Source organism: Hypomesus transpacificus, chromosome 18, assembly GCF_021917145.1.
Source record: "Hypomesus transpacificus isolate Combined female chromosome 18, fHypTra1, whole genome shotgun sequence".
Lineage (NCBI taxonomy): Eukaryota > Metazoa > Chordata > Actinopteri > Osmeriformes > Osmeridae > Hypomesus > Hypomesus transpacificus.
In genome coordinates this window covers 9,225,318-9,239,934 of record NC_061077.1, presented here as the reverse complement: position 1 = coordinate 9,239,934, position 14,617 = coordinate 9,225,318, and the positions used below count along the sequence as shown (strand labels likewise).

The following is a 14,617-nucleotide window of genomic DNA, read 5'->3' as shown; positions in this document are numbered from 1 at the left end:
GTGTGCGGTCTCACACCAGCATGTGATGCTCAAACTTCACCTAAATGATACCCTCTGGCTTCTAAAGCTAGGCCTGGAAGCTAGCTGAGCTAGTTTCTTTTTGTGGAATTGGTTGTGTTAAATTATGGGTTTTTCAGAAACAAGTTTGAAGAGCCATGGCCTAAACATTAAAGACACAGCATCATTTAGAAAGGGTTAGTGAAGCAGAGACAACCAAAGGGAAATTTTAAGCTGTCTGTGGACTAATTAATTGAAATATACACCATGTCAAGAGCGTGCAGATCTAGACCTTTATAGTGGATGGTTAGACTGGCCCAGTAGAGGGCACTTTCATCTGGTCTGTTCCTGTCTAGTCTGGTCCGGGTCTGGTCTGTTCCTGTTGCCCATAAGGATTTGACTAAATCTTTGTTTTGGATTAAATGTATGATAATTGGCAGAAAAGATTTGTCATGACTACATAGAAGGGTTCTACTGATTCTCTGTAGCCAGGCTATGACAAACAGTCACCAAATGTTTTTTTTATCAATCATGGATACATGTATCTGATGCTGAGGCTCTTGTTTTGAGCTAATCTTTAAAAATATGAGATCTCAATATGAGGTCTCAATCTGAGATCCCAGCATCTTTACAGCCCCCTCACCAACTGAAGTCCCAACCATGCCATACACCTCAATCAGATGACATGTTATAGGACAGATCACCGCATTATTGCTACCATCAGTTCTACAGTGTGCAGCTACTGTAAGCCGGTCTCGCAGAGTAGACGGCATCTTCAAAACCAAGCTGTGTTGGGGGGGGGGGGGGGGGGGGGGGGGGGGGGGGGACTCATTAAAGGGGTGGCGAGGGTGCACACTCTCGTCTGAGCTCATTTGCATCGGGCGGGATTTGACGTTGGCCCCCGTGACAGTCTGCGGCTTACCGTGGAGGGCGAGGTAGGGGAGGGGGAGGGGGCAAGCATGGCAGCTCTTTGCCAGTTCAATGGGGGAGAGATCTCAAGCCGGCTTCAAACGGCGCACAGCAGCCACTGGTACTTCAAAAGGAAGAGAGGCACTGCTGTTTCTTTCTCCTTCTCTCTCTTTTTCTTTTTTTTTCCGTTGCTCAGGAGAGAGGGGGTGGCGTCGCCTACTCCTACTGAGAGAAGGGGGGGGGGGGTAATGTTAAAAACACCCCCTCCTCTCCCTCCGCCGCTTGTGTGATGGGCTTGGCAGACGAAAAGAGAAAGTGAGAGACAGAGAGAGAGAGCTGAAGGGGGGATGAGAGCAACTCCATGTTAGAGATTTAGTTAGTGGCATCAGAATCTTGGCTTCCTCAGGGCCCTGAAAGAGGGAGACTGAGAATTGAATTCATTTCAGGAGTACCCTGACTTTGTTAGTATGTCTTCACCAGTCCTAGAAAATGGAAGGCAATGTCAGAATTGAGGCTAGAAGACATAGTCTCTCCTGTCATGGGTCCAAGGAAAGCCACAGCAATTACAGGACATTGTAAGAAAGGCGTGAAAATGTTGTGCATTTCTTCACTGGACTTCAGGTTATTTTTCTGTGACAAGGTTAATTCCATTCATGACTCATGTTTCCATGGCTGTGTAATTAATGTCAAATACGCATTTAGCAGTCTGTCCTTAAACCTTTTCACCCATTGAGGAACACCTCCCAGCCTGTTGCTCTGCTATCTCCATCCATATTTTTTTCCTCTTTTCATTTCATGCTCCCTGAATGTCTCCATTCCTTCCCTGTATCCTACTTTTTTTTCTCACACGCTTACACACCCACAACCGCTTCTCTCTCTCTCTCTCTCTCTGTGCTCTTTTCTTTGCATCTGGTTATGCTTTCAAGCCATCTTCTGGAAAAAAGGGCAACATTTGTGCTAGTGAACACACTGTTTGTTTTGGTCTGCTCCCAAACCTTCTCTCTCCTCCCTCTTCTTCTGTCTCTCTCTCTCGCTCTCTCTCTCTCTCTCAGGTTCCCTTTCTGCGGTGTGCTTTTTTCTGCTCTTCTCACAGCATCACTCTGGCACTCTGCTCTTTGGCTCGGCTTTGACAGTGTTACTATAGTTGTCTATATAAATGTATTTGTTGACATCTGTATTTGTGTTATCAGAGTGAATTCTGAGAGTAAAGGGGATGAGGCACTAGGGTGAAGTCAGAGAGAGGGTATGTGTTGGGTGTATTGAGTGTAGGGGATAGATTATCAGGTGGGTAGCCAGCAGATGTTATAAAGCTTTACGCCATGCACTGGGCAGGTGGGATGTATACCTTTTCAGTCCCATCGGTCCTTAAGTAAAAACTCCACCAGGCCACCAGTTTTAACCTGAATAACTTGAAAACACATCATGGCTTTACCCCCCCTTCCCTCCACACACACTCACTTTCCTAGGAAGTACGGTTAGCCCTCTTCACCATGGCAGATGAGGAAAAAGCCTGTTGCTGTTGGAGAGGCAGCAGCAACGGGAGTACATTTATTTTTACTCCGCCACTCAAGACCCGGTCACACGGCCCCGCTTCGTTTAGCCATGATTACCGCTTTGTTAATGGAAAAGGCATGCGGAGAACAGAGCAGGGGGATTCAGAGTTCTACTACTGATTACTCTGTCATGTTCTCTCTTTTCCTCTCATTTTAAGCACAAAAGGTTGTTGTTGTTTTTTGTTGGGATTTAGCTGAATGTATTAAAACAAATACTTGTTCTAGAACAGGGGTGTTCAATCCTGGTCCTCGAGAGCCCCTGTCCTGCATGTTTTAGATGTTTCCGTGCTCCAGCACACCTGATTCAAATGAATTTGTTGTTATCAAGCTCTGTGGAAGCCGGGTACTGACCATTCATTTGTATTAGGTGTGCTGGAGCAGGGAAACATCTAAAACATGCAGGACAGGGGCTCTCGAGGACCAGGATTGAACACCCCTGTTCTAGAACATTTAGAATAGAATATTATTGTCTGTGTTCTAGGACAGATGGTATCCAGTAAGGGACCTTCTCTGTTTTTGTTGTTGATGTGGTTTAAGTTTCTGAATAGTACTGGACACAAGTGACAACCAACCAAGCGTCTCTGAAATCCCAAAATGGCGCAGAGGCACACAATCTAGGAAAACATAGCAATGCTAATTGTCATTCTTGTTCTTTCTCCTAGGGACGTCATCAAAAGAATAGACCAGTCGGAGTTTGAGGGATTTGAGTACATCAACCCCTTGTTGCTATCCATGGAAGAGTCTGTATGAAGGAGAGACACGCCCCCTCCTTCACCCACCTACTGTACGTCTGTCCAACCCACTGTCTCAGCCAAAATCAACTAGCTAGAGACTGGCCTAGCAGAGGACTGTGTGATGGAGGGAGGACGAAAAGGGAGGACAAACTTCCAGATCTGTGAACACAAGTGCAAGACTCTTTTCTTTGTTCGTGGATCCCATAATGCATTGCATCATTTTCATTGCAATGTTCCATGTTTGGAGGCATCAACAGTACGACACTGGAACACAGAACAGTCCACAAACTGTTGTTGACTGTCTTCCTGTTTCTGTCTTTTTTCCGGAATCCCCCTTACCCGGAATCTGTTATCAATGTGTCTCAGCACGGCTGTCTGTCTAATTTGAACAGAAAGCTACTCTTCATTCTGTGCCTGCCATCGTAAAAGGATTTTAACCCTTCGCATCCCTGGATGAATATGACAGTTCTTCTTTAGAACTTGAAGTATATGTGCACTTTTTTTGTTAATTACTTTTTTTTTTATCTCGTAGGAGGCCCTGTCTCGAACAAAACCAGAATGTACAATGACAAAGGAAAAAATGCTAAGTTATTATGTATTATAATGTAGGTAGAGAGTCTAATTTGACTATGCCTTTTTATCGATGCAGAGTGGCATTTTCATTCATGACCATGGAATTCAATTTTTTTTCTATTCACAGCATTTTCATGAACTACAGGACAATATCTGTCTGGGAGTCAAAACTTTTTATTTAAGAAGTGCCTCAAAGATCTGCTATTCATCATGTTCCTGATTGCACTTACCTCTTGTTCAAATACCCTTGACCTGCCCAGTTAAAGAGTAAGTCTGTAGACAACCATGGAAAGTCATACAGACCACAGTAGTCCAAAGGTTAAAAATTGAATGAATGAATTCACTTTAGGAGCACAGTAGCCAGACACATTTCTGATTCAAACATGGTTGAATTTTATCTTTTCAATCCAAATACAGTATTTGTAGAGCTACAATATACTATATTTAATGGGTTTTAAGTTATTGGTTGACATACACTGCTGCACAAATTACCAACCATGTTTGATATCTGTTGCAAGCTGGTGAATTTAGACTTTGAATGCACAGTGATACACTGATTACAAATGCTAGTGAATGGAAATGGAGCTCTCAGAACTGACATCCTGGTGGTCAGCCTAGAAGGTTCTAACGTCCACCAAGAGCCTTGCCAAATGCCGAATGAACGTGTCTAACACTGACTCACACATACACACACAGTACGTAAATGAGAAATGTGCCAGTCAAGTCTTGAAGTGCATAAAGTAAAGATCATTGCCCATGTAGAATCTTGGGAATTGTAGTATCATGAGAAACACATCTAATTAAATCATCCATGAAGCACAATGTACAGACATAAATGAATTATTCAACATAGTACATTGATAAACCTTGTCCTCTCAATAAGAACAATTTGCTTCTGATTAAGTCCATCATAAAAAATGAGCTTTTTAATTATACATTTTTGATTTGTTCTTAGAAAAAAATCCCACTTGAATGTGAATTATTTGATGAAATCTGATCCATATTAAATTGATAACAGGGTAATAGGATTAATGAGTTAGTCCCCGTCAAAGGGTCTCAATTAGCTGCAAGGCCAATATGCATGAGGAAGATGCAATGATGAATGGGGAAGATAGAAAGACTGAAGAGATAACGCTAACGTTGTAGTCTCTGATTAGTTGCCTCCACAAGAGGAATACACACACTAAACATGGTTCACAGGGACAGAATCTCATTGAGCTCCCTTTTTTTCAAAGCCACCATTTCACTTTACTTGTTTCATACATGTCACAGTGTCTATTTTATTCATACGGCTTGTTTTATTTGATCTCCCTAGAAAAACATACACTTATTTCCTTGTGGGACCAACAGAAGAACTGGGAGTCGTTGAAATGATATCTAACAATACAGCAATGGTTACAAAAAAATCTGTACAAAAAAGCTTAAAAAAATGCAAATCTGTAAGAAAAAAAGAATGGGTAAACTCTATTCAGTCCATAATTTTTGTGTTCTAATATATTTGCTGGTTGGATGTGCTTAATTCTGCTTTAACGCATCTCTGTAAATATCTGTAATTATTAAAAATGAAACAGGTTTTCTGTGAGCTGAGACCCTTTTTGCAAACCACAGCAGATTTCTTTATATATTTTTTGCATTATCTGCTGGAAATCCTGGTGCTTATATCTCACATTGAATAACTAAGTAGTAAGTATCAACAAATACCGTCTTTAATACATTTCTTCTATAAATTAGTATGAGTTAACGTGCGGCAAAACATTGTCAGTGTTGTTTGATTTAGCATTTGCCATTAATTCCAATCACGCTGACCTGTATACTGGTAATTCCATTTAACTCAGTGGTCACATTCACTTTTAAAATTAAGAGATTGGACACATGAATCAAACAGTAACATTGTGTAAACTCCTATCGTCCTTTAAATGGATTTGGTGGAGCCAGTCTCCAATTGAATAAATGTAACCTTGGGAGGTCCACTGAAGCACAGTGGAGACCATATGGATCACCATGCCATGTCGACATTCATCTCAGACAGACACTGGGCAAGATGGCCGTCACAGTCCATTTGAGTGAACCTATAGAGCAAAACACAAACAACAATAACAATTAGACATCAATGCTAACCCATGAAAGATATTGTCAACTTAAAAAGTCAGATGGCTGAGCAGTGAGGGAGTCGGGCTAGTAATCGGAAGGTTGCCGGATCGATTCCCCGCCCCGCCAAATGACGTTGTGTCCTTGGGCAAGGCACTTCACCCTACTTGCCTCGGGGGCGAATGTCCCTGTACTTACTGTAAGTCGCTCTGGATAAGAGCGTCTGCTAAATGACTAAATGTAAAAAAAACGGTATATCTGGTTGAATTAAGAATTCGAAAATGCTACCAACAGCAAGTTGCTATTTATATATCAACAAAGTGTATGTTAAAATCATGCCCAATGATTTTAGCAACCAGCTCAAAATGGGCTTAAAGATGTACAGCAAAGGCAAACAATATATTGGTGGCCTTTAACTCTACTCTTGAAAGCAAAATCTAAAACTAACTTTTTGAATGAATGGCAGTTTGATGAAGTTTTTCTCCAGCAGACACCTTGGCTCCTCCGCCTGCTGTGCCCCAAGTCCTGCTGTGCCCCTCTCACATTTTGGGTCTCGTGTATTTTTTACCCTTTTTACTTACTCTCCTTTAGAGCCCCGCTGCGATTGACTTACTCCTCCTTTCCACCCCCCCACCCCCCATACTTTCTGCTTGAGGGTAATGTGCTGGAGACTGTTGAAGATAGAAATTTAAAGAACCCCTTTGCCTAGAATAGTACATTCACACGTCAATACCCATACACACGTACCCCAGATGGATGGGCAGTCTTTTACAGCTAAGCCTCTTAATGTCTCTTCAGTTCTACACAGGTAGAAATGGGGGATATAGTCTTGAGACAGTAGAAAGAGAGAGAGCGAAGATGGAGAGACCACTATCTATGACTGTCCTTGAGTTCCTTTAATTTCACATTCTATATCTGCACATCTCCAGACAGAGCTAGCCATTGTTCCTGGACAGGGCTAAGAGCACTCAGAGTACAGCAGGGTTGTGTGGCCAGAGCCAAGGTACACACAGTTGGCTGAGGGGAGCAGGGTACGACGTAGGGCCAGACCCAGACCAGGCCCAGGCCAACACAAAGACCAGCTTGTTCAGAGAGAGAGGTTCTGGTCAAGAACCCTGCTTTTTTCAGCCCATCCCTCACTTAGATCCTCTACTTTACCAAAACATCAAGTTGACTTTTTGACCCATTTCATCCAATGATTTACTGTCTTCTTTCTCTCTTCTCCTCATTATTGTACAGTATCCAATCTTATATCTGCCAATTTGTATGGAATACGGAAGTGAAATGCTATCACCAACACACTTGTATAAATATAGAGCAGAAGCAGGTCTAAAATATATTTAAATGCTACACTGGATGTAGGGGTGATCAAATCTTGCATGAATCCCAAATGCAAGAACTCCACCCCTTCATAACCCCAAGCTGAGGAAACATCATTAAGGGTGTTGAGAAGGGGAATGACGGAAATGTCTAAAAAGGTAGAATTACAGAGAAGACCATTCTTGAATATTCATTAAAGAGGAATCATCCCCCAAACCAAATCACATATTTTTTGTTGGAAGTTACAAAAAATAACCACAGAGAGACTGAGGAAAAACTGACAGACCCAACAAAGACTGAGATAGAGAGAGGAAGAGAGAGAGCAGATGAACATGTTGAATACATAGTGGGTGAGGTGCAGCCCTTACCCAGCAGGGAACACCACCAGACACATGGGACAACTCTGTATGCCTCCTCCTCCTGCTGCTTCTTCACTTGCCGTACCCCTACCAGGATCAACTCCACAGCTCCCAGACACCACCCCCTCCTTCTCCCCTTTCCTCCTCATCTCCTCCACCCTCATAGTGGCAGTGCAGCTGTCAGAGGCTTCCGCCCGGTGTGCAGGTAGCTGCCTTTTGATCAGACTCCCCTGTTCCTTCTCTTCCTCCACCTTTTTTTCATCGCTCCTGGATCCTGGTAATGAACCTCTCATCCATTGCTGTGTGGAGGGATGATGACTTTCAGGGAGTGATGCGGAGCGTGCATAGACTGTGTTGTGCTGCAATGTGAGGGGTCCTGTTTTTGCCATGGTGTCTTTTTTGTCTCCTCTCACTTTAAAGGTGGTCTTGGGTCCCCTTTCTTTGCTACTATTGTCCCTGGAGGAGTGGCCTTGCCCGGTGCTACTTGTGCCCTCTCCTGGCAAATACTGCTGACATGGTGTATGTTTTGGAAGACCAAGGGTGGACAATGTCTTCCTCGACTCTGCTGGAGCATCTAGAGTCCTCTCTAGAGACGGGCTGAGATGGAGAGAGTCAGGGGGAGGAGAAAGGAAAACCACGGGAGGACATGGGGGAGGAGACGACTCGGGAAATGGAATCACTTCTTCACTGGGGTTGCACCATCTCCATTCACTAGGCTTGGGCTTACTGGATGTCTAGGACAAAAGCAGGAATGGGGTGATAATATGTGATAGACGATGGAAGGTGATAATGAGAGTAAACAGAGTCAGTGCAAGATGGAGGAGGAAGTGTTAGAGAGAAAACAACAGGCGAAAAGAGCAAGGCATTTTTGGAAGATGACAGTAAATGTAGTGCATCCAAAAAGGATTGTTAAAAAACAAAACAAAATATAGCAGCGATGCGGGTTCCTCCGCAAAATATTACAAAAAATATAAAAATGTACATTGTAGAAGGTCAAGAGTTGGACAACAAGAGAGCAAAATTACTTAATGTTTGGCAAACAACAACAGGCTGAATGGAGATTCGATCTCAAGAGCATGTGGTTGCAAGTCAGCCTCTCTATCCTCTACACATCAACCGTTTCATTTATATAAATAAAAAAGACAGAGTAATAGCTTTAGTCAGCTTTGGGACAAAGTTTAAGCAGCTGTAATTAAGTCATCTTTTGACATATCAAGGTGAAATTGTGTCGATTGGATCTATGGTTCATGAGGAGAATTTTTTAAGTTTTGAAGGTTGTACCAAATTTGGACCATACAGCTAAATCTATAATGGCGGGCCTTATGGGTCTTAGAGGCTTTTTTGTTCCCCATGATAAATAAGGCATGTATACCTTTCAGGCATTTTGGAGTAATGGGGTGCAGGGGCAATCACATAGACTTTGGGCGTGGCTTATAGCGCCACCTATGGAAGTACGTGGGCCATTAGCGGTCTGGGAGTACTGAGTGACCTTTTGTATCATTGGGCCAAATTTGAAAAAATCGTGACATGGACTTTTTGAGCTATTGAGCCATTTCATATGATATAATAATAGGATTACTAACAAAAACAATAGGTTCGCTCCTACCGGAGGAACCCTAAAAAGACTATGACTATCCCAAAGGCATAAATAATTTCGTTCAGTCTGGCCCGTATGTCTGTCACATTAGCCTACTGCTAGCAAGCTAGCTCAGGGGTAGCATCAGGCTCATGCAAGGTCTTACTCCGAGTTGCCCCCAGAGTAAATTATTTACTGAATGTAAGGTTGAATCAGCTACCTGTCATAGTGATTGGTTCACATGCTGCGTATGACCCAGAACTGCCAGTGGAGTGCTCAGAGCTGGTATAGCCAGGCTATACCAGTCTGGACCACATCAGACATTTTGCTTAGGCCAGCAGCACAGAATGGGCTAACAAGGTGGCTTCTTTATACCTCTGTGAATGTTATAAAAGACATATATGCTATCATAATATAATTTAATAATACAAAGTGTGATTGCCAGTTCATGAACAAAAAAATAGAAACTATCATGATCATTGTCACTGCGAAAAATGTCTTACAGACCTTTTCACATGCTACCTCTTCAGTAAACTAATTATAGCGTTACAATGATTTACATGTCTGTAAAACAATGGCTATCTGAAATTCCAAAATTTACAAAGTTTGAGCTGTTATATTTTCCTTATCTTTGATGGAAGATAAACGAAGGTAGGAAGGACATACTATTATGGCCGCTGGAAGTTCTGGAACTGGACCCCATGACTCTGATTCAAAACACTGTAGAGCAGATTTTAGAGAAAAGGTCCACAAACGTTGTTCCCCAGACAAGTCATCCCTGACCCACCATTCATGTGCGTGAACAGCAGACCTGCGAAAGGTTATCAAGCTTAGGTTACCATTATCAGTTACCTGTATCTGCAATATCGGGGTCATCAAATTAGAAAATAGAATTGTATGAACGTATACTCAGCCAATTAGTCTCTGGTTTAATGCTGGATATGCTTGAACTTAGTTTTTTATGTGAAACATTAGCAACTTTTAATCGTTACGTTACCTATTTGTTACTTCGCAGCTCTCAGACGATTTATTGTAGGTTACCAGTTCTGTTAGGCAAGAATCGTTAAACAGCTTTTTTCTTTTAAACCTAGATTTTTTATATTCTTCTGCCATATTAACATTATAAAATGAAAACGTCTTCTTCGACACTTGCCTAAGTGTACGATATTATTTCCCTTCTGTAGTTCGCGCCAGCATGGATTAAAATTACTTCCGTATTTTCTGCTGACGTCAATGCGTGGACGCAAACAGGATACTTTGTTTCTGTGATCGTTTGTAACAGACTACTTTGTAACCTGGGCTGGAATATGGAAACTACTGAAACATAGGCTATTCTGTTTCTATTAGTAGCTGATTCATGCAGAGCTGAACACAAAGGTTACTGAAACATGAAATGAGACATGTATTTAGCCTACTTAACTTCAGATTGATGGCACAGTGGTTCCAACATGTCAGAGTGCATTCAGCACTTGTTCTATCTTTATACCTTCAATAGGCCTAATACCTCATATTTGATGGTTTAGTAACCAACAAGGTCAGTGTTGCAATAACTTTCAACAATTTGCCTACTCAACTGATTGTGACACATAGGAGATGGAAAGTTTAGATTAAAAAAATTGTGGTGGGAATCTTTTGGACAGACATCGAGGACCTAGAGGCAACATTTGTGCAATGGAAAAGACAAGGAAAACTGGAAAGAACGGAAGGAAACGAGGAGAGAAAGTAGGCAAACAGAATAACAACACTATGAGAAAATCTGGCACTTTAAAACAGGTGAGGCCAACTCTGAAACAGTGCCCTAGAAGATGAGTATTCCAGAGGGCTAGATTGCTGACACTGGGTAAGTCCTTTTATACCACAGATGAGGAAAGCACAAAAGCAGACCTGTGGGTGCCTGGTGCTACGCTGGGAAAAAGCGGCATGGCGCCTTAGTCCTGGAAAGAAAGGTTATGTCATTTAAGAGTTTTGGTCCAATGTTGTGCACTGTCTCCATGGTTACAGGAAGGAGGTTGGAGGGGTATAAAAATAGCATAACCATGTAGTTTCCCAAAAGCCAACTCACTCCCAAAAGAGCTCACTTCACCTAAGAGAGAAAGCGGTGTTGAAAACTTAAGAGAAAGATACCAGACAGACAAGACAGACAGACAGACACAGGTGGGTATGTAGTAGGTAGGCTAGGTAGAGAAAAGAGAAGAGGACCGTTCCATCTTGACAGTAGGCTATATTAATCATTAAAGAGACGAAGAGACGCTTTCTTGGCGCACAGCACTCTGCTGTCTGTCATGCTTGGTCTTGATAGGATGTCGGTCTGCAGTAAGTATCCATGTGCCGGGTCTCACTTGTATCCATTACCCGCTCACTACCAATACTCCCTCCTTATGCAGTTATGCCAGTGTAACAGGACACAACTCTTGCTTTTTGGCCAGCAGATCCCAGCGCTGGTATAGGGCCCTGTGCCAATGAGATAAAGCCCCTTTCATTCCTTTCAAAGAATTCGCAACCCACCAGTTGTAAGACATAACATAGCCTATATGCACCAAGTATCAAGTATAGCCTATAAATATGAAAACACATACAATATTATACAGTACACCTATAGCCTACGTGTTATCGTATTCATATCTCCTCCCAAGGGTTCTCTGTTTGCCTTATGGTTGCAGTTGCATTCCCCTTTGACTAGAGGGAGCCACAGGAACGATGAACATTTGATACCTACCTGAAACGTTTCATTTGACCCCAGATAAGACCATATATACTGTACTATATTTGATTGGAAGACCCCCCCGCCCTCCACACTCAAAGGTTTTCTGTCTTGTAAAATGTTTACTATGACACTGCCTTTGTGAAATGCTTGGGTTATAATATAAGCGATATTTAGGCACTTGCTGGTTTGTTTATTAACTGTACACAATGTAGGCTAGTGCGTAATAAGGGGGTAGTGTGGCTGAGCGGTGAGGGAGTCGGGCTAGTAATCAGAAGGTTGCCGGATCGAATCCCTGCCATGCCAAATGACGTTGTGTCCTTGGGCAAGGCACTTCACCCTACTTGCCTCGGGGGGAATGTCCCTGTACTTACTGTAAGTCGCTCTGGATAAGAGCGTCTGCTAAATGACTAAAATGTAAATGTAAATGTAAATAAGTGGTGTGGACCTAACCTAACCGCCTTATAATTGGACTAATAAGTATCCTTAATATTATTATCAACGAATAGCCACAAATAATTGGTAGCATATAAAAGCCTAACAATTAATTGCAATTAAAGGCAAATTATTTACGGGTCCGGTCACTAGCCTATTATTTTGTTATAATTTTTTGAGTTGTTACACGCCCAAACGGTGTTAGGCCTAATGTAGCCTAACTTGGGTAGGCTACTTAATGCAATTATACCGGATCACGAAAATAACTTGTGGTCGGTCATTCAATGTGTATTTTAAAAGTCTTAACTCTTTCGGTTACATTTGTGAAACAAATTGTTCATATCAGCTCGGTGCGTTTTTCGCTTTTGCAAAGGCTGCACATGGCGGCAGTAGTGGGGGAGTGACGGCTTGTTCTTGGAAGAGCTAGCCTGCGGAGTCAGTCACATTCTTGGCTGGGATTCAATGACTGAGCCAGACACACACAAACACTGAGAGAGCGGGGTTGCGACGGAGGGAGAGAGAGAGAGAGAGAGAGAGGGAGAGAGAGAGAGAGAGAGAGAGAGAGAGAGAGGGGAGAGAGGGGGCGAGTGAGTGAGCGAGCGAGCGAGCGAAGCCCAGCTCACAGACTAGTCATCTCCACACAGGCAAAGCGAACTGCGGGGGCAGACAGAGTACATGCGTCGGGCACTACTGCAGTAGCCTTTTCGACAGCGAAAGGAGACCCAAAAGGATTTCGTTGTATTAAATTCCGTATTCCTAACCTTCAGAGATCAGACTGTGTTCGTTTCGAATACTTTTCTTGAAAGGGCAACTTTCCTTTTTGTGGAGTTAGCGGGACGTTATTAGATATGGACAGTCGGGAGTCTACTGCAGGAGAAAACTCGCCGGTGTCACCAGTCGCCTAGTCAAATGTGTAAGAAAGTCACTGTCTAGGACTTGTTTCTGTGGATATTTGATGAAGCGCTTTCTGGCATTTGCTAATTCTGGGAGACCTTGGAATTACAAGGAACTAGGACCTATATTGGCATCAAATTGTTTTAGTTACCCACTGCTGAAAGGAATTGCAGCTTTCAAAGTAGTACGAGAAACATGGAGACTGTAACTCGGCAGAGCTTCCAACCTCACCCAGGACTGCAACAAACTCTGAAGCAGTTTCATCTTAGTTCTATGAGCTCCCTCGGAGGACCAGCGGCATTTTCTGCTAGATGGCAACATGATCTTCTGTTTAAGAAAGATGGGAAAGAACCTGAGCCCGTCTTGCATTTGCCAATGCAGCCGCCGCCAGTGATGCCAGGGCCCCTGTTCATTCCCTCTGATCGCTCCACCGAGAGGTGCGAGACTGTCCTGGAGAGCGAGATCATCTCCTGTTTTGTGGTCGGCGGCGAGAAACGGCTGTGTCTGCCGCAGATCCTCAACACCGTCCTACGAGATTTCTCCCTCCAGCAGATCAACTCGGTGTGCGACGACCTCCACATCTATTGCTCCAGGTGCACAGCGAATCAGCTGGAAATCCTAAAAGTCATGGGGATCCTGCCCTTCTCAGCGCCTTCATGCGGTCTCATCACCAAAACGGATTCCGAGCGCTTGTGCAATGCCCTGATTCACGGGGGAACGTACCCGCCGCACTGCAAGAAAGAGTTTTCAGGTTCTTTGGAGCTTGAGCTTACAGAGAAAAGCTTCAAAGTGTACCACGAGTGTTTCGGAAAGTGCAAGGGTCTTTTCGTCCCCGAGCTGTATACCAGTCCGAACGCAGCATGCATCCAATGCATAGACTGTAGACTCATGTACCCGACCCACAAGTTTGTGGTTCATAGCCACAAATCCTTGGAAAACAGGACTTGCCACTGGGGCTTCGACTCAGCCAACTGGAGGGCATACATTCTCCTGGGCCAGGATTACACTGGGAAAGAGGAGAAGGTGCGCTTGGAGCAGCTTTTGGACGAGATAAAAGAGAAATTTGACTTCGCTAACAAATACAAGAGGAAAGCATCCAGGGTGAGTAGTATAGGCTTCAAGTTATCCTTCATTAGTTTGCATATACTAAGTAATGTCTTGAACTATTGCATTGTATCCATGTGGTGAAGCCTATATGCAGTGTTCTGTTTACATGATGTCGAGGCCAGTCTGGTTGCTGGATTTAGTTAGACTACTGTTGTTCACATATTGCTGCTAATTGTCCGCAAATGACAACAACACGCCTCTGGTGGTCATAAAATCATTATTTGTCCATGAAACACCTCCACGGGTGTGAAAGGCACAACTTGATTGGTGATTAGCTAGTATAAGCCTAATACAGTTACAGAGAGCAACACATTGTCGTCAATGGACGATGAACAGATCGTTCATCATTCCACCATATAAGTCGGATACGA

At 43.2% G+C, this 14,617-nt stretch overlaps 3 protein-coding genes across 13 annotated transcripts in view; 2 read left to right on the top strand and 1 right to left on the bottom strand.

Annotated features, from left to right (window-relative positions):
• prkcz (protein kinase C, zeta) overlaps nt 1-3,300 on the top strand; it is a 52,606-nt gene extending 49,306 nt beyond the window's left edge. For all 11 annotated transcript variants that reach the window (XM_047039803.1, XM_047039804.1, XM_047039806.1 and 8 more), the window contains one exon: nt 3,122-3,300. In XM_047039803.1, the coding sequence (XP_046895759.1) occupies nt 3,122-3,209 (88 nt within the window). In that variant the 3' untranslated portion in view covers nt 3,210-3,300. The remainder of the gene's footprint in view (nt 1-3,121) is intronic.
• Nucleotides 3,301-5,680: 2,380 nt separating this feature from the next.
• Nucleotides 5,681-10,319, bottom strand: si:ch73-70k4.1. The gene is made up of 4 exons (XM_047039815.1): nt 10,107-10,319; nt 9,776-9,920; nt 7,543-8,267; nt 5,681-5,835 (listed from the first exon to the last, which is right to left on the bottom strand). The coding sequence occupies exons 1-4, from the start codon at nt 10,220-10,222 to the stop codon at nt 5,763-5,765; spliced, it is 1,059 nt and encodes a 352-aa protein (XP_046895771.1). The 5' UTR covers nt 10,223-10,319; the 3' UTR covers nt 5,681-5,762.
• Nucleotides 10,320-12,801: 2,482 nt separating this feature from the next.
• Nucleotides 12,802-14,617, top strand: part of skia (v-ski avian sarcoma viral oncogene homolog a) — a 57,603-nt gene continuing 55,787 nt past the window's right edge. The window contains exon 1 of the mRNA XM_047040195.1: nt 12,802-14,240. Coding sequence (XP_046896151.1) covers nt 13,335-14,240 — 906 coding nt within the window. The 5' untranslated portion in view covers nt 12,802-13,334. The remainder of the gene's footprint in view (nt 14,241-14,617) is intronic.

Excerpts from the sequence above, each read along its gene's own strand:
- si:ch73-70k4.1 (XM_047039815.1), bottom strand. The coding sequence starts at position 10,222 with ATGGCAGAAGAATATAAAAAATCTAGGTTTAAAAGAAAAAAGCTGTTT. Across the intron at positions 9,921-10,106 it reads AGCTGCGAAGTAACAAATAG|GTCTGCTGTTCACGCACATG; the intron begins GTAACGTAACGA and ends AACCTTTCGCAG. Across the intron at positions 5,836-7,542 it reads CTGGTGGTGTTCCCTGCTGG|GTTCACTCAAATGGACTGTG; the intron begins GTAAGGGCTGCA and ends TTTGCTCTATAG.